At 40.7% G+C, this 24,423-nt stretch overlaps 1 protein-coding gene across 3 annotated transcripts in view; it reads left to right on the plus strand.

The window, feature by feature from the left end:
• Window positions 1-16,863, plus strand: part of LOC115128576 (mannosyl-oligosaccharide 1,2-alpha-mannosidase IB-like) — a 138,341-nt gene extending 121,478 nt beyond the window's left edge. For all 3 annotated transcript variants that reach the window (XM_029658542.2, XM_029658522.2, XM_029658532.2), the window contains 2 exons: window positions 14,058-14,173; window positions 14,547-16,863. In XM_029658542.2, coding sequence (XP_029514402.1) covers window positions 14,058-14,173; window positions 14,547-14,679 — 249 coding nt within the window. In that variant the 3' untranslated portion in view covers window positions 14,680-16,863. The remainder of the gene's footprint in view (window positions 1-14,057; window positions 14,174-14,546) is intronic.
• The last annotated feature ends 7,560 nt before the right edge of the window (window positions 16,864-24,423 follow it).

Here is a 24,423-nt window from a genome sequence, read left to right on the forward strand (position 1 = left end):
TGAGATTAACGTAATATGTTAGTTTTGCTGCAAGATATAAATTGCCACATTGATGTTTGTTATTCAAATTATACTCTGTGGACTCTTGGGTTAAAGAAACCAATGTGTCATTTTGTAATTTGGGTGAACTATCCCTTAAAAGTTTGGCCTGTCAATCAATTGCTGTGGGTAGGGTTGTCAGGGGAGGGGGCAGGATGTTTGTGAGTCACAGAGTTGTTAGGGTTTCAGACCTGTCAATCAAACACTGTGGGTGGGAATTTGAAGGAAGGCAGTAGATTAGTAATCTAGTCAGAAAAATGTGTCTTATCTACTAGCGGTGTAACGTTGCAGGTATTTGTACCAAACTGTTTGGTATGGGGACCTCGGTTCGGTCCCCACTGTGAAAAAAACACTACACCTATATGCTATGTCTACACTGCCTTATAGGCCTATGCCTCTGGAGTAAATCTGAGATTTAAAAAATATATATAATTCTGCCTATTCCGTTAAAACAACTTGAGCCTATGCGCATGTTGTAATCAAAATTTGAATCTTATTGGGTGCATTTCAAACTGTCCTTTTGTGAGGCGCAACCGGGAACTAGTTCTGTACGATGGCGAGTGGTGGATAAACCAGAATTAGAGGATCCTCCATCATTGTTTAAATCTCCAGTTTGGGAACATTTGGTCTTCCCACTAGATTACAACGGCGATGGACAGAGTTGTGGATAAAACGGTAACATTATGTCGTCACACTCAACGAGAATAGCCTATGCAGCTTCCAACACCTCAAATATTTTGACACATTTACACTAACATCACCCCAGTATACTGGAGAAAGACAGAAACGCAAAGAAACAGCACCACAACATCGCCTCTCCTCTGCATTCAAGCAGCCTTAGGCAACTGATTCTAACCAGGGCAAGGAAATTACAAAAGCAATAGGTAGGCTTGTGTTTATATATACAGTACCAATCAAAAGTTTGGACACACTTACTCATTCAAGGGTTTTTCTTTATTTTTACTATTTTTTACATTGTAGAATAATAGTGAAGACATCAAAACTATGAAATAACATGTAGTCATGTAGTAACCAAAAAAGTATATTTTGATTCTTCGAAATAGCCACCCTTTGCCTTAATGACAGCTTTGCACACTCTTGGTATTCTCTCAACCAGCTTCACCTGGAATGATTTTCCAACAGTTTTGAAGGAGTTCCCACATATTCTAAGCACTTGTCTGCTTTTCCTTCACTCTGCGGTCCATCTCAATTGGGTGGAGGTCGGGTGATTGTGGAGGTCGGGTGATTGTGGAGGTCGGGTGATTGTGGAGGTCGGGTGATTGTGGAGGTCGGGTGATTGTGGAGGTCGGGTGATTGTGGAGGTCGGGTGATTGTGGAGGTCGGGTGATTGTGGAGGTCGGGTGATTGTGGAGGTCGGGTGATTGTGGAGGTCGGGTGATTGTGGTCTGAAGACTTTCTGTGTGTGTATGTGTGTATGTATGTATGTATATATATGTATGTATGTGTGTATATATATGTATGTATGTGTGTATATATATGTATGTATGTGTGTATATATATGTATGTATGTGTGTATGTATGTATGTATGTATGTATGTATGTATGTATGTATGTATGTATGTAGTCAGCAGCAGGTCACAGTGAAATATCAGGCACTGAGCAGGCTGTTTCTGAGTGGGTGGGGAGGGTGAGGGCCGGAGAGTGAGTAGTGGGGAGAGCCGGAGTGGTTGGGTTTGTGTTGAGTGCACTGGTTGAGAGAGCTCTGCAGGGGGCTGCTGAGTCTTGTGAGTGAGAGGAGAGAGCAGCACAAGCACACATCGTGACAACTTTTTACCAGTTGTAGGTATGCTATTTAGATTGTCAATATAGAGACATCTATTTCCAACCATTTTTCTATAAAACATATTAACGCATTAGAACTGATGCGCATCAAGAAATGATGGAGACAAAGCACTGGAAACCCACTTTAGGCACACTAGAGCACTTTAGATATATTTGCTTGGGGGTGGTTTAAAGTAAATGGTATTCTAATGTCGACTTTGATTATGGAAAACCATATCAAGCAAAGGGTTTTACTCATGCTCAGTTCTTGGGTCTTGAGCTCTGCGTGAGGGGAAATTTGAAATGGAAAGTTATGGATATCCCTCGTCTGCTTCTGTTATGGGAGGAAAGTCCACAATGAAACTGACATTAAATGTGGAGAATGATACATTTTCATCTGTTGGCTATCAAATATCCTATTCATTTCTATGCCATTGTAGGCTTCTGTAGCCTACCATTTGACACAATAAATATGTTGAAATGACAATATCGCTGGAGTCGTTGCAAATCAGTTTGTGCCACTTATGTAGGCTACCTGGAGCTGGCAAACTAATTTAATAAATAACTTCTGTTTATTGTTGTTGAAGCCTTGTCTTATTATGCTATTATTAATGGCCATTTTTAGTTAATTCAATTGGAAGTTATCAATTGTGATCATGGTCATACAGCTCTTATCACAAATGTATCATTCTCCACATTTAATGTCAGTTTCGTTGTGGACTTTTCCCTGAAATGAGATGTCGGCCTATCAGGGGCCATTTAAGCTACCTGCATGTAGCTCAGAAAAAGTTGTATTACAATCATAAACCCAGATTTTAGTCAGTAGCCTATGCCTTTTGAAATGACAAGTCAATCTTGCAAATAGGCAATTTATAATGGTTTGTAGTCTTAAAACTTCTTATGGCTGGGGGCAGTATTGAGTAGCTTGGATGAATAAGGTGCCCAGAGTAAACTGCCTGCTACTCAATCCTAGTTGCTAATATGTGCATATTATTAGTATATTTGGATAGAAAACACTCTGAAGTTTCTACAACTGTTTGAATGATGTCTGTGTGTATAACAGAACTCATATGGCAGGCAAAAACCTGAGAAAAAATCCAACCAGGAAGTGGGAAATCTGAGGTTGGTTGATTTTCAACTCATTCCCTATTGAAGATACAGTGGGATATTGGTCATGTTGCACTTCCTAAGGCTTCCACTAGATGTCAACCGTCTTTAGAAACTTGTTTGAGGCTTCTACTGTAAAGGAGGGGCTCATATGGGCTCTTTGATTCAGTGGTCTGGCAGAGTGCCCCAAACTCGTGACACTCGTTCACGTGAGAGGTAGCGGACAAAGGAATTCTCCGGTTGGAACATTATTGAAGATTTATGTTAAAAACATCCTAAAGATTGATTCTATACATCGTTTGATATGTTTCTAAAGGACTGTAACGGAACTTTTTGACATTTCGTCTGCTCCTAGTGAACACACTTTGAGATTGGATTTGTTTACAAAACGCGATAACAAAAGTAGCTATTTGGACATAAATGATGAACATTATCGTACAAAACAAACATTTATTGTGGAACTGCGATTCCTGGGAGTGCATTCTGATGAAGATCATCAAAGGTAAGTGAATATTTATGGTGCTATTTCTGACTTCTGTTGACTGCACAATATGGCGGATATCTTTTTGGCTTGTTGGGTCTCTGAGCACCGTACTCAGATTATTGCATGGTTTGCTTTTTCCGTAAAGCTTTTTCGAAATCTGACACTGGTTGCATTAAGGAAAAGTTTATCTAAAGTTCCATGTATAACACTTGTATTTTCATCAACATTTATAATAAGTATTTCTGTGAATTCATGTGGTTCTCTGCAAAATCACCGGATGTTTTTGGAACTACTGAACATAACGCGCCAATGTATACAGAGATTATTTGATATAAATATGAACTTTATCGAACAAAACATACGTGTATTGTGTAACATGAAGTCCTATGATTGTCATCTGATGAAGATCATCAAAGGTTAGTGATTAATTCTATCTCTATTTCTGATTTTTTCTTTGGCTCGAAAATGGCTGTGTTTTTCTGTGACTTGGCTCTGACCTAACATAATCATTTGGTGCTTTCGCTGTAAGGCCTGTTTGAAATCGGACACTGTGGTGGGATTAACAACAAGATTACCTTTAAAATGGTATAAAATACTTGTATGTTTGAGGAATTTTAATTCTGAGATTTGTAGTGGAAATGTTCTGTATTTACCAAATCATGAGAGCAAACCACACACAAGTCAGAGTTATCATAAAGTCCATCTTTAATTATATGAGCTCCATCACAACCCTGTGACTCTCAGATCAATTCAGTGTCTATAAATGAATTCTCTGAGTGCTTACAAAACAGTTCTTAGTATCATTTATAGCCAAGACACACCCATCTCAACTCACATGACGAATAACAGATCTTAGGAACATTACAAAGGAAGACTTTACTTGAGAGAGGAGTAATTCCATAGCCAGACAGCATTAGCTATAAATTATCGTTCAGTTTGCTCTCCTAAAACGAGGTTCTACTTCTCGTTCTTGGTACAACATAGTACCAAGACATTAGGATATATATCAATTGTCATTTTAGACACTCCCATTCTGGACAAGCTCACGGAGACACAGTGACTGGCACACAGACATTGTGGAGCCAAGAGATAATTGGTTCCCCCTCAATCATTCCTTCACATGGTTTAAAAAATATGTTTACATATGAAGACAAGCTTGTCCTCTCCCCTCTCTACGGCCCAAGTAACTGACCCCAGGACAGAGAAAGGATAACTGCAAATGGCCACCACTATAGTACAACAAGATACATTCTATATGAGAAGTAACTCACAAGCATATAATGAAAATAAAACATCTTATCTATGTTACCCAACTATTCTGATTAATCCCCAACAGATTTCTGTTGTTTGAATTTGGCGCCCTGTACTTTCACTGGCTGTTGTCATATCGATCCCGTCGATCGATCTCAGCCCTATGAAGTTTTTAATATCTGGCACATAATAACAGCACAATTGCCAGAAAGTAGGCTAACATTTGTCAGTGTTTCTTGAACAGAGATTTCGAGATTCTCTGTCCAACTTTAATCACTCATCTAATCACAAATATCCTATCGGATTTATTTATAGTTATGCAAATGCACAAACATTTTATTTACAATCATTGGAGAGTTTAATAAGGGCAAATATATATTTTCTCTTGCTACATATTCAAATTCCTTTAACCAGTGGTGTATTGTACTTTAGAAAAAATACTTTTTGGTACTACTTATGTAGTTTTTTGGAGTATCTGGACCTAACTATGTATATTTTTTACAAGTTTTACTTTTACTTCATTATATTCCTAAAGAAAATAATGTACATTTTACTCCATGCATTTTCCCTAGCACCTAAAAGTACTCGTTACATTTTGAATGCTTAGCAGGACATGAAAATGGTCCAATTCACACTTATCAAGAGAACATCCCTGGTCATTCTTACTGCCTCTGATCGGGCAGAGTGCTGGAGTGTGCCTCTGGCTTTCCGTAAATAAAATAAAAACAAGAAAATGGTGCCATCTGGTTTGCTTAATATAAGGAATTTGATATGATTTGTACTTTTACTTTTGATACTTAAGTATATTTTAGCAATTACATTTACTTTTGATACTTAAGTATATTTAAAACCCAAACTTTTAGACTTTTACTCGGTGACTCACTTTTACTTAAGTCATTTTCTACTAAGGTATCTTTACTTTTACTCGAGTGACAATTGGGTACTTTTTTCACCACTGCCTTTAACCTCATGTTAAGCTTGCAATAATTCATATTTTGATGGAAATATGAAATTTGCCTCTAAGTCATTACAAACTACGTTGATATTCCCTCGATAATGTTTAGGAAAAATGGTTTATTGGATAAATGTGGCAACTGCTTGCTTGCTGCGCACCCCAAAAAATTGGGCTAGTTTTCAAGCTTTGTGGGCAGGTTTTGAATGGTCATTGGACTAGAAATTTCAGCTAGACCTGGCAACCCTGCTGAGAAGTCACTTTAGCGGTCACTGGCAAGTTTCAACATGGGCTTTGAATCTTGGGAAAATAAAAACAAGATGTTTGGACATAACTAGATTTATGAATAGCAAAGGGATATAGGAGATTGACTTTATTCAGTCAGTTTGACACCTTTTGTAAACTGGTCAGCACTTGCTGTTCGGTCATCAATCAAACCACAGTAAATAGCCGATGCGCCCCGGCTCCGCAGCTGGCTATAGCATAAGCCTGTAGAACATACGAAAGAAAATAAATGAATGTGCCACAAAACGATAATTATGTTGATTTCATCTCATCTTTACCACTTACATGGAATGTGTAAATTCACTCACAGGAGACGATGAAGAAGCATCATGCTCACCTTCTTCTGTGAAAATAAATTTGACTGCAGCCAACCACAGAGCACAAAAATAAGAGGTACCGGGCGGGAGGACAGACAGCAGACTGACAAACCAGCAGTGTTTCCTTGTCATCTCTCACTTTGTGACTGACAGGCTGTCTTATCAAATTAAAAGTGTATTTGTCATATGCACCGAATACAACCAGTGTAGACCTTACAGTGAAATGCTTACTTACAAGCCCTTAACCAACAATGCAGCTTTAAGAAACATAAGCGTTAAGTAAAAAATAGATAAGTCCATTTTTTTTTTTAAGTAACAAATGATTAAAGAGCAGCAGTAAAATAACAGTAGCGGGGTAATATTCTGGGGGTACAGAGTCAATGTGCGGGGGCACCGGTTAGTTGAGATATGTACATGTAGGTAAAGTTAGTGACTATGACTATGCTTAGATAGTGACTATGCTTAGATAATAAATTGAGAGTAGCAGCAGTGTAAAAGAGGGGGGCAATGCAAATAGTCTGGGTAGCCATTTGATTAGCTCTTCAGGAGTCCTATGGCTTGGGGGTAGAAGCTGTTAAGAAGCCTTTTGGACCTAAACTTGAAGCTCCGGTACCGCTTGTCGTGCGGTAGTTGAGAATGGCTAGAGTCTTTGACAATTTTTAGGGCCTTCCTCTGACGACGCCTGTTATAGAAGTCCTGGATGGCAAGAAGCTTGGCACCAGTGTAGTACTGGGCCGTACGCACTACCCTCTGTAGTGCCTTGTGGTCAGAGGCCGAGCAGTTGCTATACCAGGCAGTGATGCAACCAGTCATGCTCTCGATGGTGCAGCTGTAGAACTTTTTGAGGATCTGAGGACCCATGCCAAATCTTTTCAGACTCCTGAGGGGGAATAGGCTTTATCGTGCCATCTTCACAACTGTCTTGGTGTTTTTGGACTAGAGGTCGACCGATTAATCGGAATGGCCGATTAATTAGGGCCGATTTCAAGTTTTTTATTTTATTTTAATTCTTATTTTTTATTTTTACACCATTATTTAATCTTTAGTTAACTAGGCAAGTCAGTTAAGAACACATTCTTATTTTCAATGACGGCCTAGGAACGGTGGGTTAACTGCCTCGTTCAGGGGCAGAAAGACAGATTTTTACCTTGTCAGCTCGGGGGATTCAATCTTGCAACCTTACAGTTAACTAGTCCAACGCTCTAAGCTCCTGATTGCATTGCACTCCACAAGGAGACTGCCTGTTACGCGAATGCAGTAAGCCAAGGTAAGTTGCTAGCTAGCATTAAACTTATCTTATAAAAAACAATCAATCAATCATAATCACTAGTTAACTACACATGGTTGATGATATTACTAGTTTATCTAGCGTGTCCTGCGTTGCATATAATCGATGCGGTGCGTATCGTTGTTCCAATGTGTACCTAACCATAAACATCAGTACCTTTCTAAAAATCAATACACAGAAGTATATATTTTTAAACCTGCATATTTAGCTAAAAGAAATCCAGGTTTGCAGGCAATATTAACCAGGTGAAATTGTGTCACTTCTCTTGCGTTCATTGCACGCAGTCAGTGTATATGCAACAGTTTGGGCCGCCTAATTTGCCAGAATTTTTAGACACCCGTTAGATAAAATACAGAACGGTTCCGTATTTCACTGAAAGAATATACATCTTGTTTTCAAGATGATAGTTTCCGAATTCGGCCATATTAATGACCTAAAGCTCGTATTTCTGTGTGTTATTATGTTATAACTAAGTCTATGATTTGATAGAGCAGTCTGACTGAGTGATGGTAGGCAGCAGCAGGCTTGTAAGCATTCATTCAAACAGCACGTTTGTGCGTTTGCCAGCAGCTGTTTATGACTTCAAGCCTATCGACTCCCGAGATTAGGCTGGTGTAACCGATGTGAAATGGCTAGCTAGTTAGCGGGGTGCGCTCTAATAGCGTTTCAAATGTCACTCGCTCTGAGACTTGGAGTGGTTGTTCCCCTTGCTCTGCATGGGTAACACTGCTTCGAGGGTGGCTGGTGTCGTTGTGTTCCTGGTTTGAGCCCAGTTAGGGGCGAGGAGAGGGACAGAAGCTATACTGTTACACTTGCAATACTAAAGTGCCTATAAGAACATCCAATAGTCAAAGGTTAATGAAATACAAATGGTATAGAGAGAAATCGTCCTATAATTCTTATAATAACTACAACCTAAAACTTCTTACCTGGGAATATTGAAGACTCGTGTTTAAAGGAACCACCAGCTTTCATATGTTCTCATGTTCTGAGCAAGGAACTTAAACATTAGCTTTCTTACATGGCACATATTGCACTTTTACTTTCTTCTCCAACACTTTGTTTTTGCATTATTTAAACCAAATGTAACATGTTTCATTATTTATTTGAGGCTAAATTGATTTTATTGATGTATTATATTAAGTTAAAATAAGTGTTCATTCAGTATTGTTGTAATTGTCATTATTACAAATACATTTTTTTTAAATGGCCGATTAATTGGTATCTGGTTTTTTGGTCCTCCAATAATCGGTATCGGCGTTTAAAAATCATAATCGGTCGACCTCTAGTTTGGACTATGAGTTTGTTGGTGATGTGGACACCAAGAAACTTGAAGCTCTCAACCTGCTCCACTACAGCCCTGTCAATGAGAATGGGGGCATGCTCTGTCCTCCTTTTCCTGTAGTTTACAATCATCTCCTTTGTTTTGATCACGTTGAGGGAGAGGTTGTTATCCTGGCACCACACGGCCAGGTCTCTGACCTCCTCCCTATAGGCTGTCTCGTTGTTGATGATCAGGCCTACAACTGTTGTGTTATCGGCAAACTTGATGATGGTGTTGGAGTCGTACCTAGCCATGCAGTCATGAGTGAACAGGGAGTATAGGAGGGGACTGAGCACGCACACCTGAGGGGCCCCTGTGTTGAGGATCAGTGTGGCGGATGTGTTGTTACCTACCCTTGCCACCTGGGGGTGGCCCATCAGGAAGTCCAGGATCCAGTTGCAGAGGGAGGTGTTTAGTCTCAGGGTCCACAGCAATCGCCGATCGCTGCAGCTGTACATAGTCCATCGGTATATAGCCCACCCAATTTACCTAACTCATCCCCATACTGTTTTTATTTTATTTACTTTAATGCTCTTTTGCACACCAGTATCTCTACCTGCACATGTTAATCTGATCAGCAGTGTTAATCTGCTAAATTGTAATTATTCACTCCTATGGCCTATTTATTACCTACCTCCTCATGCCTTTTGCACACAATGTATATAGATTTTTTTTCTACTATGTTATTGACTTGTTTATTGTTTACTCCATGTGTAACTCTGTTGTTGTCTGTTCACACTGCTATGCTTTATCTTGGCCAGGTCGCAGTTGCAAATGAGAACTAAAAATACATAAAAAACGATCACTAGAAGATGCATATTGTTCGTTCTAGCTGGAGACACCAATGTGGACTTTTCTGACTCACGAATTAAACCGTGAATCGTAAATGAAAAGAAGCCTAGTTCATTTATGAAATTAAAAAAGTAGCCAGATGACAATTAGTCTGTTATCGGCTGTTTAGCCGACAGACAGCGCTCATGGAAAACACTGACGCACGCTCATACACACATACTGTTTTACCTTAGGCACTGGGTAGTAGCTCCTGGGCACCTTACCTTTCTAATTCCTAAACTTGACCATTAGTGAAATAAAATCTTAGATCAGTGTCTAGGGGCTCCTTCATCCAACTTCATCTGAGTGTGTGTGAGTCATGTGTTTTGAAGTTAGTTGTGCCCAGCTGTTGTAGTGCATAGCCCTCAGAAATGAGCCCAGTAGAGAGAAGCTGTGTACACACACACACACATACACACACACACAAAACAATATGCATAATCATGGTAGCAATTATTATGGAAAAAAAGGTTAGAATAAAGGTGGACACAACCGTTCACCTGACACAATCCTAACATTACACTGTTGATTGGATGTGCATTTTACATTTACGGTACTTTTCGCCCCATTTGTTGATAATGAAATCTGTAAATACTCTGGATACATTTGTAAAATGATAGGGGCAGGTGAAACATTTTTTATTTACATTTTTATTTCACCTTTATTCAATTTAACACGGTAGGCCAGTTGAGAACAAGTTCTCATTTACAACTGCGACCTGGCCAAGATAAAGCAAAGCAGTGCGACAAAAACAACAACACGGGGGTTACACATTAACAAACGTACAGTCAATAACACAATAGAAAAATCTATGTACAGTGTGTGCAAATGTAGAAGAGTAGGGAGGTAATGCAATAAATAGGCCATAGAGGTGAAATAATTACAATTTAGCATTAACACTGGAGTAATAGATGTGCAGATGATGATGTGCAATTAGAGATATTGGGGTGCAAAAGAACAAGAGGATAAGTAACAATATGGGGATGAGGTAGTTGGGTGTGCTATTTACAGATTGGCTGTGTACAGGTACAGTGATCGGTAAGGTGCTCTGAAAGCCGATGCTTAAAATTAGAGAGGGAAATATAAGACTCCATAATTTGCAAATAAATTCATTAAAAATGTGATTTTCTGGATTCTTTTTCACTCATTTTGTCTGTCATAGTTGAAGTGTACCTATGATGAAAATGACAGGCCTCTCATCTTTTTAAGTGGGAGAACTTGCACAATTGGTGGCTGACTAAATACTTTTTTGCCCCACTGTATATGGGGCTTTGGTGGCAAAACGGATGGCACTGTGATAGACTACATCCAGTTTGCTGAGTAGAGTGTTGGAGGCTATATTGTAAATTACATCGCCGAATTCAAGGATCGGTAGGATAGTCAGTTTTGGGAGGGTATGTTTGGCAGCATGAGTGAAGGAGGCTTAGTTGCGAAATTCGGAAGCCGATTCTAGATTTAATTTTGGATTGGAGATGCTTAATGTGAGTCTGGAAGGAGAGTTCACAGTCTAGACACCTAGGTATTTGTAGTTGTCCACATATTCTAAATCAGAACCGTCCAGAGTAGTGATGCTAGTCGGGCAGGAGGGTGCGGGCAGCAATCAGTTGAAGAGCATGCACTTAATTTTACTAGCATTTAAAAGCAGTTGGAGGCCACGGAAGGAGTGTTGTAGGGCATTGAAGCTCGTTTGGAGGTTTGTTAGCACAGTGTCCAAAGAAGGGCCAAATGTATACAGAATGGTGTCATCTGCGTAGAGGTGGATCAGAGAATCACCAGCAGGAAGAGCGACATCATTGATATATACAGAGAAAAGAGTCGGCCCGAGAATTGAACCCTGTGGCACCTCCATAGACTGCCAGAGGTACGGACAACATGCCCTCCGATTTGACACACTGAACTCTATCTGAGAAGTAGTTGGTGAACCAGGCGAGGCAGTCATTTGAGAAGCCAAAGCTATTGAGTCTGCCGATAAGAATGCAGTGATTGACCGCCTTGGCCAGGTTGATGAAGACGGCTGCACAGTACTCTTTTATCGATGGTGGTTATGATATCGTTTGGTTGAGGTGCACACATGACCAGCTCGGAAACCAGATTGCATAGTGGAGAAGGTACGGTTGCATTCGAAATGGTCGGGATCTGTTTGTTAACTTGCCTTTCCAAGATTGTAGAAAGGCAGGGCAGGATGGATATAGATTTTTAACAGTTTGGGTGTCTCCCCCTTTGAAGAGGGGGATGACCGTGACAGCTTTCCAATCTTTGGGGATCTCAGACGATAGGAAAGAGAGGTTGAATAGGCCAGTAATAGGGGTTTCAACAATTTCGGTGGATAATTTTAGAAAGAGAAGGTCCAGATTGTCTAGCCCAGGTGATTTGTAGGGATCCAGATTTTGCCGCTCTTTCAGAACATCAGCTGTCTGGATTTGGGTGAAGGAGAAGCGGGGGTGGGGCTTGGGCATGTTGCTGCAGGGGGTGCTGAGATTTTGGCCCGGGGTAGGGGTAGCCAGGTGGAAAGCATGGCCAGCCGTAGAAAAATGCTTATTGAAATGATCGATTATCGTAGATTTATCGGTGGTGAAAGTGTTTCCTATCCTCAGTGCAGTGGGCAGCTGGGAGGAGGTGTTCTTATTCTCCATGGACTTTAGTGTCCCAAAACTTTATGGAATTAGTGCTACAGGATCCAAATTTCTGTTTGAAAAAGCTATCCTTAGCTTTCCTAACTGACTGAGTATATTGGTTCCTGACTTCTCTGAAAAGTTGCATATCGCGGGGACTATTCGATGCTAATGCAGAACGCCACAGGATGTTTTTGTGCTGGTCAAGGGCAGTTAAGTCTGGGGTGAACCAAGGCTGTATCTGTTCTTAGTTCTACATGTTTTGAATGGGGCATGCTTATTTAAGATGTTGAGGAAAGCACTTTTAAAGAGCAACCAGGCATCCTCTACTGATGGAATGCGGTCAATATCCTTCCAGGATACCCGGGCCAGGTCGATTAGAAAGGCCTGCTCGCTGAAGTGTTTTAGGGAGCATTTGACAGTGATGAGGGGTGGTCGTTTGACCGCGGACCCATGCAAAGAGGCAGTGATCGCTGAGATCCTGGTTGAAGACAGCAGAGGCATATTTAGTGGGCAAGTTGGTCAGGATGATGTCTAAGAGGGTGCCCATGGTTACGGATTTAGCGTTGGACCTGGTAGGTTCCTTGATAATTTGTGTGAGATTGAGGGCATCTAGCTTAGATTGTAGGACGGCTGGGGTGTTAAACATGTCCCAGTTTAGGTCACTTAACAGTATGAACTCTGAAGATAGATGGGGGCAATCAATTCACATATGGTGTCCAGGGCACAGCTGGGGGCTGAAGGGGGTCTATAACAAGCGGCAATGGTGAGAGACTTGTTTCTGGAAAGGTAGATTTTTTAAAGTAGAAGCTCCAGCCTCAATAGCTAAGGCATATTGAGGCTGGAGGCTCTACAGTGAAATAAGACAATCACTAACCAAAACAGCAATAGACATGGCATATTGGCATTAGGGAGAGGCATATGTAAAGGTTCTGAGCTTGCGGTGGGAATCCGGAGATATGGTAGAGAAAAAGCAGTCCGATATGCTCTGGGTTGATATCGCGCTGTGCAGACTGGCAGGAATTGACCGGGCTGAGGCTGGCTGATGTCCGAGTTAACGGTGTAGAACGCTAGCTAGTTAGCTGGCTAGCTTCTGATGGGGGTTCCGGTTCTAAAGTGTAGAAAATAGCAGATCCGTACCACATTGGGTGAGGCGGGTTGCAGGAGAGTTTGTTCAGTCCGTAGAAGGAAATTGAGATTAAAAATATGTAGGAAGAAAACGATATATACACGGGATGGGACAAGACAAAACAGACGTCCGACTGCTACGCCATCTTGGAATGTATAAGACAGAGTTTGAGTCAGTGGGCTAACTGGTGTCTCCAAGTGGCCACACACCTCTCCAAAGTGGGCACAGTTCCTAAGTAATTTCATTGCACTTGTATAACTCAAAGAATAGTACAATCTTTGTGTTTTCACAAGGCAATTCATAGAAATTGTAATTTTGGTGCCCATAGAAAGGAGTCAACAGTGCTTGCTTGTATGACATCAAAGCGGTATTTATTATAAAAATCTAAATACATAGTCATCTTAATTTACAGCATTTCCCGCACTCAGACAACAAAATATGTGCAAATGTTGCCCAATTAGCTGCAGGGAAGGGGGCAACTTCTTGTCATGTGCGGTGCTCAAGTTCAGAACGTTTGTCAGTCAAAACCCATACAGCGCGGTGAAGCACAGAGCCTAATGTAATTTATAGCATGTTACTGTAACCCATCAATAGGTTAGAGTGTAAAGGGCTAATGTATGGTGATTAACAGTGCTGCTCTCTGTCTCCCCCTCCAGGCTATAGATAAGTACTGCAGGGTCAGCGGGGGGTTCTCCGGGGTCAAGGATGTCTACTCGTCCAACCCAACCTACGACGACGTTCAGCAGAGCTTCTTCCTGGCCGAGACGCTCAAGTAAGTCCTCAGCCATTTTGAATCAAGACTGCACACCCAATAGCTCTCGGGTTGGCCAGCCCCTGTTCTAGGGTGATATTACACTGGTTGTTGTTTTAGGCTGAGGTGAGGTGGAGTGGATGGGGCAGCTCCCCTGTGTCCTGTTCATTCACTTCCAATTAGTTTGAGATGGGGATGTCCTGGCCTGGCAGCCCCTGGAATGCACTGGAACTGTGTGCTTTACTACCCTCTGCTGGTGACTGTTTATTGCTGTTCACATTGTCTCACCTGTACCATACAAATAGCACTGATGAACAGAATATAGCAGCTGAATATTGTCTACTCTTTCCCTCCTCCTTGTCTTTCTACCTCGCCCTCCCTCTATCTTGTCCAGGTATCTGTACCTGTTGTTCTCCAGTGATGACCTGATGCCTTTGGAGAGCTGGGTGTTCAACACGGAGGCCCACCCCCTGCCGGTACTGCACCTGGCCAACCTCACCCTCCCAGGGAGCCAGGCCCAGCGGTAGAGACCAGGGGTCCTCCAGGGGACCAATGCGTCCTTGCCTCCATCTCTCCCTCTCACTACTACAGACTGCAGAAGGAGAGAGCTCAGACCATTGTAGAGTGGAGGGGACTGGAACAATAGCTCCCTTTCTTATTCTTTAATTCTCTCACTCTCACTTTCTATAGCTCTCTTCTGATCAGAAGGACGGTGGGTGCGTTCAGCTTTTGTGATTGCCCTCGTAATGTGACTTTTTTGTCAGGAGGCTTGATTTGTTTTCACCAAACTGTCTCATAACGGACGCATACAGGGGCGAGAGGGTGTATGGAGTCTGAACGAACAAACAGACAGACTTCTCTGAAGGGATATGTATATTCCAGACAGAGTCAGACTGACAGTAAAACTGAACACTATGCGATCAGTGGGGTTTGTTGATTTTTTTTTTTTTTCATTTCATTTGGACACTCTCTTGACCTGGAACTGTATCAGTGTTGCTTTGTGGATAGGAGCAACGGCTTAATGCGTCCCCCTCTGGCACCTTTCTAAAGTGGGCCTGTGAAATGGAATTGATATCCCTTGCGTTCTCTATGCTACATTCTGCCATTTCTGTTCTTTCTCTATCATTCTCTCTTTCCATCTCTCATCATTAGCAGGTGAAATATTGTAGCTTAGCCTGGCCTCAAATAATTTTGTTGCTGCTATTCAACCAATGCTGCTTCTCTCTCTCCTGTCAACCTTGTCTTATCACTCCATTCCACCTCTATCTTCTCTTTCTTGTCATATTTCTTCACTTCTCCAGTCACTCCTCTTGCCTGGTCAATTTCTGTTCCTGTCTTTCCATAAATCACTAACACTCCACAGGCAAATTGGACAGGTCTTGATTTGGCCGTGATTCTTGTCTGCTGATAAAATGGCCCCTGTGGATAAATTGTTATGCACTTTGTTGCTTGGATTACTGAGAGGGAAAAGGGAGTGAAGTTACAGCACTGTAGGAGCTGAAGACACAAAGCCCTTCATTTATTATCTCTGTGTCTTTGACTCCTTTTAAAATGACTGACACGGAGCCATATTGTTGCTCTAACACTACCACTGATGGGTATAGCCTGGAGTTTTTCCTGTTCAGGAACAACTCCCCACCCTACTGATAGGGTTCTACCTAAACTGTTTCTTGTTCTCATTCCAATCACCACTCACATATTAGGACTTGGGTTCCGTCTGTGCGATGAGTATGTTGATTGATATGCCATTCATTCTCTATGGGCTGTGTTCTTAATGGACCTTTTGTGTTTCATATGAATGTTGTTTCTGCAACAGTAGATGGAACAGAAGGAACTCTGCTGTGTTTAGTGAGGAATCTGTGATTGGTGCATTGGGGTGGATGGGGATACACTTTAGGTTTAGGGGACTGAAGGTAACACTGCGAAATAGAAATGTACCCTGGAAGAAATACAATTTTTGTTGGAAGTATCAATTACTTTAAAGCCTTATCAAGTGTTGCTATGTGTGATGCCTTTGGCCAATACTTTTTTTAATGTATTTTTATTTTACAAAATGTTATTCATACACAAGCTCATACACCAGTCTGCTATAAACCCAGCTGTCGCACTAGCAGACCCATGATGATGAAGGAATAGTGATGAGGTTAATGTTGGGGATGGGCTGATTACAGAACAACCCACCTTGCCAATCGATAAAGCCATACTATATTTGTGTTGCTGCTTAGCTAATTGGTTGGTTTCTGTCACTAATTTCTCATGTCTTGAATGAGTACCACCTGGCTGCACCTGTACAACACTTGTCTCACTCTATTCCTCTTTCCTCTGTCACACTCTTTCTACTCATTCCTATCCCTCCAGCTTCTATTCCTCTCTTTCTCCCCTGCTATTGCTCCCTCAGTCCCCATCTGTCAGCAGCTCAGTGTCTCCCTCCTCGTGGTGGTGGTGGCAGTAGCAGCAGCCTACTGGGGTAGAATGGTATGAAGTATGTTTATCACCTCCACCTCACTCTGACATCCTCACTCTGACATCATCACTGCTTCCTGTCTGGGGAGAAAGCCCAGGCGTTCTTTGGCACCGTCAGTCGCCGGGAGGATGTTGATTTTGAAAAAAGTGTTCCGTATTTGTATTTTTACTGAACAAAAAAAAGACCTGTAAATATGTTTAAAATGAGACAATAAAGATGTTATGGAAAGTGAACAGAATAACTAAAATGGTGTCTTAGTAATGTTTGTTTCCTGTTGTTCACTCTGTTCCCTTATCTAACGCATTTACTTGCAGGATTTAGCTTGCGGTGCTCAGCACCTTTTTACTATACTTTTTTATAGAATGTTTATAGAAGGTGAAGTCAAGTCTTCTCTTTCAGCTCCTGTCCTGAGGGGGGCAGTCTTGCTTAATATCCAAAATACAAACATCAATTCAACAGCTAGTAAGACTTAACCATAACGTTTCATTGATTTAAAAAATGTAAGATTATATTTGAGACTTTGAACAGTTTTGTTTTTTGTTTCTGTTCATCTAAGTGATTTGAGCAGATCAGTTCAGTAATGTTTCTTCCATCTGTCCAAATTGGGATGGAGGCCTCTCCTGCTCGCATCCACCCCTCATTTCTCAGTTTGTCATCAGTTGCCGTGACAATGGGCTGACAGGTCAGGATGGATAGGCAGAGAGCAGGGTCTGACCCTTGGATATTCATCTGACCTGAGGAGAACCCTTGTGTTATATGGTTTCCAGATAACGATCTTCAGACGTACAGGCCGCATCTTAACAGTCTAAAATGGCTTCATCTGCACGGATCTGAAAGCACAGGATAGGTGAAAGCACTATGGTGTTTGCATACTGTTGATTTTCTTCCAGGTCTTTCAGATCACTGCAGTTCAAGGAAAAGAGACCAATAGAATAAATAAAGCCACTTAAGACTTGAGATGCACTGATGTACTGGTCCAGATGGCCAGAAAGAGAACTGGCAATAATGAAGCATAGCAAAACACATGAGTAAATTAAGCCTTGTCTGTTTCTAGAAAGCCTTTCAATTACATTATAAGGATATATTTGCCTGTGCTCTTGAAGAAGGGACTAGTTGGAGGTGGGTAATAAAGAAGCTTAGGAAAATATTTGGGCATAGATTTCTATCGCTGGTTATGTGTGCACTGGTTGCTCCTCTAAATGTCATTATTAGTTGACTTAAAAAGTTTGTTGTCTATGAACTGGCAAAATGTCCTGCTCCTGTAGGCTCATTCATCTGCACACACCCTGGAGTGGAACAGAGTTGAGTGTATATTTGTGTGTAGAGGAACAGGACAGGTGTGTCGAAGATGGAACGCTGCCAAGGTTACAGTGATCTGAATGGGTAAATACGGACTTGATGTCCCAAGCAAATAACTCTTTCACTTTTTACATGCACAGTACCATGGATTCAAGAATCTTAGCTAGACAAGGAAGCCTTGAAATGATGAAGATCCCTACTATCCCCGCCCTTATGGAGTGGCAGCACAAGAGCTGATTTCCGTACGTTTGGAATATTTGTTGGTAACAATGTTAAATAAAAAATGTGGGTTATTGAGCCAACAATAATGAGCGCTGCACACGTAAGCAGACTAGGATCCAATTGGTCGGCCCCTGTGGATTTCTTGTCTATTGCTAGCACAGCATACAGGACTTATTTTTATGTAAATATCCTAAAAGAAAAGCTTTGACTATAATTTCTCTGATCATTCAGCACGTTTCCCCTATCATTATCCAGCCCAATATCATTGTGAATAGACTTAGAAGCATTTCACTGTAAGGTCTACACCGGTTGTATTCGGCGCATGTGACAAATCAAATTTGATTTGATTTGAAGTTATTTCAAAGAGGGAGCCCGCTGAAATAAAATGGTGATTAAATGCATCAATGATGTCATTTTTTCCTGTAATGAGGTCAGTGTCTGAATTAATTTGTCGTGGCAGAGAGGAGGATGTACAACCCTTCAGGGATCAGGGATAGCTAAAATACAATCCAAGGTCACAAAAATAAAGATAATGTCAAAAAGCCTGTTCACTGAAGTTCCTCTTTGTGATGACATGAGGCTTAGATTTTTGTATTCTCACATCTCTAACACAAACATCTGGGCAATGGTCACTCATGTCATGGGCAAATACACCAGCAGAAACTGGTGTATTCGTTAAAATAAGATCAATCAGATTTGACTTTGAAGGATCTCTAGGGTTGGGCCGTGTAGGCTTAGTCACCAGCTGGGTTAGGTTTAGATCATTACACATGTTTTTTTAGATTGTCTGAAGCCTGCATTTCCCAATCATAATTTAGGTCACCCAGGATAACTTCTGATTTAGTAAAAGAAGACAACAAACTAGTTAACTGCTCGAGTGCACCAAGATTAGCTGAGGGAAGACAGTAGACCCCTATAACAGTTATGGATACATTTTTCCCCAGACCAAGTCTTAAAGATAGTAGCTCAAATTCTTTGGCAAGGGAAATGGATTTCAGTAAAGAGACAGAGAAATTATTTTTTAATAAAAATGGCCATTCCACCACCTCTACCCTGTCTGTCAGTTCTGAACACATGATAACCCTCAATATTAATATCAGAGTCCAGAATGATTCAAGCTTCAGTCAATACCAGAATAACCAGATATGTCTGCATTGCCCAGATCTTGATGTTATCCAGTTTAGGAAGTAAGCTCCTAATGTTCAGATGTTCGATTTTTAAAATCACATGGAAACTCCAACTCAAACAAGCTACGTTCAGTAGGTGGTTGCAGGCCCTGTCTGATGGTTGATATTGATATAGTTGGTATGGCTATAAGATTGCATAGAACTGCACCATTTGGTCTATCCCTATTAGCAATAGAGGAAGGAGTAGAAATTGGAATTACTTTTCCAAGGTTAACACCATAGGGACTGAGGCCGCAGCCAATGTCAAAATTAGGAACACTCAGAGTAACCAATGATGGAATGATATAAACTGACTTACATGGGCTTTAGTTGCTATCATGCAACAGCCCAAGCCCTCTACGTGCTTTGAAAACCGAGGGGGGTATTCAAGTTTAAGGAATTCATAATTCAACGAAAAGCACTGGGTGAACAGACCACAATGGGCTTCTCTTTTGAGCTAACAATAGGATATCTACTACGGGTGCAGTTGAAACTAATGGTTACAAGGTTACAACTGACAACACCCCTGGCAGTATAGACATCAAATCAAATTTATTTATATAGCCCTTCGTACATCAGCTGATATCTCAAAGTGCTGTACAGAAACCCAGCCTAAAACCCCAAACAGCAAGCAATGCAGGTGTAGAGGCACGGTGGCTAGGAAAAACTCCCTAGAAAGGCCAAAACCTAGGAAGAAACCTAGAGAGGAACCAGGCTATGTGGGGTGGCCAGTCCTCTTCTGGCTGTGCCGGGTGGAGATTATAACAGAACATGGCCAAGATGTTCAAATGTTCATAAATGACCAGCATGGTCGAATAATAATAAGGCAGAACAGTTGAAACTGGAGCAGCAGCACAGTCAGATGGAAGTTGAAACTGGAGCAGCAGCATGGCCAGGTGGACTGGGGACAGCAAGGAGTCATCATGTCAGGTAGTCCTGGGGCATGGTCCTAGGGCTCAGGTCAGTTGAAACTGGAACAGCAGCATGGCCAGGTGGACTGGGGACAGCAAGGAGTCATCATGTCAGGTAGTCCTGGGGCATGGTCCTAGGGCTCAGGTCCTCCGAGAGAGAGAAAGAAGAGAGAAGGAGAGAATTAGAGAACGCACACTTAGATTCACACAGGACACCGAATAGGACAGGAGAAGTACTCCAGATATAACAAACTGACCCCAGCCCCCCGACACATAAACTACTGCAGCATAAATACTGGAGGCTGAGACAGGAGGGGTCAGGAGACACTGTGGCCCCATCCGATGATAACGCTTAGAGTGGATGGGAGGTATTACCTGAGTGGGACATGGTCTGTGTCTGAGTCGATATCTTAACACAGCCTTGAAATATGAAAAGAGCGTCCAGGCTCCTAGATGGTTTGGGTGGAGTCCATCATCTCTGTAGAGCATCTTTTGTTTCCAAAAAGTGCCTAGATTGTCAATAAAAGTTATGCCAACAGAGTGGCAGTAGACTTTAAGCCAGATATGACGTGCTAAGAGCCTGCTGAACATTTCGCAGCCGCAACCCACTGACCCCTTTCATTCTAATATTGTGCGTTTGGGGCATCTAAGCCCTCGTGGGGCATTTAAGCCCTGAACACTGCCTATCAGGGCAGCAGTGTCTCCCAGTCTGTGTGCCACCCCCAAGACCACAGCCAATCACATGCAAGCAACTAACAAGACTACCTAGCTAACTAGCTAGCTCAAAAAACTAGCCAAGTTAGCTGCATTGTTCCTTGCATGCGATTGGCTGTAGTCTTGGGGGCAGCACGCAGCCTGGGAGACAGTGCTGTCAGGCATAATTCAGGGCTTAAATGCCCCGCATACACTTTAGATTATGTTTCAATACACCCAGTCACTACAAAGATACAGGTGTCCTTCCTAACTCAGTTGCCGGAGAGGAAGGAAACCGCACAGGGATTTCACCATGAGGCCAATGGTGACTTTAAAACTGTTGCAGAGTTTATTGGCTGTCATAGGAGAAAATTGAGGATGGATCAACAACATTGTATACTCCACAATACTAACCTCATTGACAGAGTGAAAAGAAGGAAGCTTGTACAAAATAAAAATATTCAAAAATATGCTATGCAATTAACTTTTTGTCCTGAATATAAAGTGTTATGTTTGGGGCAAATCCAATACAACACATCACTTAGTATCACTCTCCATATTTTCAAGCATAGTGGTGGCTGCATAATTTTATGGATATGCCTGTAATCGTTAAGGACTCAGGAGTTTTTCAGGATCCAAAAGAAACGGAATGGAGCTAAGCACAGGCAAAATCCTAAAAGAAAACCTGGTTCAGTCTGCTTTCCACCAGACACTGGGAGATGAATTCACCTTTCAGCAGGACAATAACCTAAAACACAAGGCCAAATCTACAGTGGAGTTGCTTACCAAGAAGATAGTGAATGTAGCCAAGTTACTGTTTTCACTTAAATTTACATGAAAATCTATGGCAAAACCTGATAAAGGTTGTCTAGCAATGAACAACAACCAATTTGACAGAGCTTGAAGAATTTTGAAAATAATAATGGGAAAATATGCACAATCCAGGTGTGGAAAGCTCTTAGAGACCCAGAAATCCAGAAATACTAACAGCTGTAATTGCTCCTAAAGGTGCTTCTACAAAGTATTGACTACTTACAGTACCAGTCAAAAGTTTGTACACAACTACTCATTACAGAGTTTTTCTTTATTTTTACTAATATAGAATAATAATGAAGACATCAAAACTATAAAATAATAATATGGAATCATCTAGTAACCAAAAAAGTACTTAAAAGTGTTAAACTTTTATATTTTAGATTCTTCAAAGTAGCCACCCTTTGCCTTGACAGCTTTGCACACTCTTGGCATTCTCTCAACCAGCTTCATGAGGTAGTCACATGGAATGCATTTAAATTAACAGGTGTGGAATTTCTTTCCTTCTTATTGTGTTTGAGCCAATCAGTTATGTTGTGACAAGCTAGGGTTGCTGTGACACAACAAAATGTAGAACAAGTCAAGGGGTTTGAATAATTTCTGAAGGCAAGATATTCACAATGTCTCAAGTGTAAAAGCCTTGGGTGGCGAAAAGTTGATTTACATAGAATGCACATAACACAAAAGTCTTGGGTGGGAGTTGTTAAAGTCTGGGAGGTTAAACCCACCCTCAGACTTAAGGAGATATAAAGCTTCCCTTTTTATTTTGTGAATTTTATTTGCCCATATAAAGTCTGTTATGGCAGAGTGTACTTTTTTAAAGAATGTCTTCAGTGGGGTAATTGGTACTACCGAGAATAAATACAAAAACTTTGGGAGCCATGCCATTCTAAAGAGGTTTATTCTACCTGTAAGATTTATGGGTTCCATTTAAACAGACAGTTCCATTTAAATCGATCTGCTTTCATATTGTTGAGTAATGGGATGAAGTTATCTTTATATGTTTGTTGTCACTTATTAAGCTTCCTAAGTATTTGATATTTTTTTGTGGTCCACTTAAAGGATTTCTGTAGATGATGAGTATTATTTTTATTTTTCCTATTGCCATTATGGCAATTTTTTTCCAGAAAAATGTTAGATATTTTTGAATATTCAGATTTTTTTTTTTGCAAGGGTGGCATTGAGTTTTCAATATTGGTCAGGATTATCAGGATGATCTGCAATTTAGTTTAGTTTATATTTGTATTAAATGTATTATTTCAGCAGGAAAGTTGAAGGTGTCCCAAAGTTTTGAATTAAAAAAGGCCATTCAAGATGGTTGAAAGCCTTTTTGGAAACTACAGGCATTATTTATAAATCTATATTGTGTTTTTTAGCGTATTGTATTATACTGAAACATGCTTGTATTTGTTTGTAAATGTTTGTAAATGTCTATTTTTAATAACCCTTGTTTGGTTCATATTAAGACTTTTGCCGTTCTGTTGCTTATGAGATTTGTTATTATTTTATTCTGTCAAGATGTGTCTAAAGGCGAAGTCAGGTGCAGGAGAGCAGAGTATGATAAATAAAGCACACTTTATTATAGTTCCAAAACGGGAGCACAACAAAACAAACGCGCTCAAAAACACAGAACAATAAAGTAAAGCGCTAAACGAACATCGCTTGACATGAAAACAATTACACACAAAACATGATGGGAAACGGAGGGTTAAATACAATTAGATTGATTGGGGAAATGAAAACCAGGTGTGTATGAAAACCAGACAAGACAAATGGATATATGAAAAATGGAGCGGTGACGCCGCCCAAACAAGGAGAGGAGCCGACTTCGGTGGAAGTCGTGACATATTCTCACAATTTATTAAATGTATGGGTCTGTAATCAGCAGGGGACTCTCCAGATTTTTCTGGTTTTAATATAACTGAAATATCTGTTTGATACATGAACTAGGAAGTACTGAATTGAGTGACGTGTGTTGTCATTTGTGTAAATAGGGATGCTACTTTGCCCCAGAATGTTAAATAAAATTATATGGGAAAGCCATCCATACCTGCTGTTTTTCTCATCACAAATGTTTTAACGGTGTCTCATATTTCTTTGGGTGATTTCCATTTTTAGTGATGATTTTTTTTGTCTGTTGACAGTTGTTTCAGGGTTGTTGAGTCTAAGAAGCCTGTAGGAGCAGTACAACTGTTTAACTGATTAATATCGATTTTCATAAGCTTTAAAAATTGTCATTAATAACATTGTTGTTTCTAATTAAAGCATTTGTATCCTTATCTTTTAAAATTATAACTGGTTTGGCGTGTATTCGTTTGGTAAGGGCTGTGAGATGTTTACCAGGTTTATTTGCCATTTAATAGTATGCTTTATTGAGTTTAACCTGTAGTTGTTGGCTCTCTTAAAAGTAAAATATCATATTCCTGCTAAAGTTCAGACATTTTATTTTAATTGCTTGTAAAGATTTTTTACAGTTTTTTTCTAAGATAGTGATTTAAAAATATATATATATATTTCAAATTCAAATGTAATTTCTGACCGAGTATGAGATTATCATTTCCTTAACGTCCGCCTTAAAAGCATCAAAAATTATGTCTGGGCTGGCTTTTCTCTGTCCTCTGTCTACATTTGTAATGGTAAAGGTTGTTATTTTCGTACAATGCATTTGGAAAGTATTCAAACCCCTGGACCTTTTCCACATTT

Source organism: Oncorhynchus nerka, linkage group LG1 (assembly GCF_034236695.1).
Source record: "Oncorhynchus nerka isolate Pitt River linkage group LG1, Oner_Uvic_2.0, whole genome shotgun sequence".
NCBI lineage: Eukaryota > Metazoa > Chordata > Actinopteri > Salmoniformes > Salmonidae > Oncorhynchus > Oncorhynchus nerka.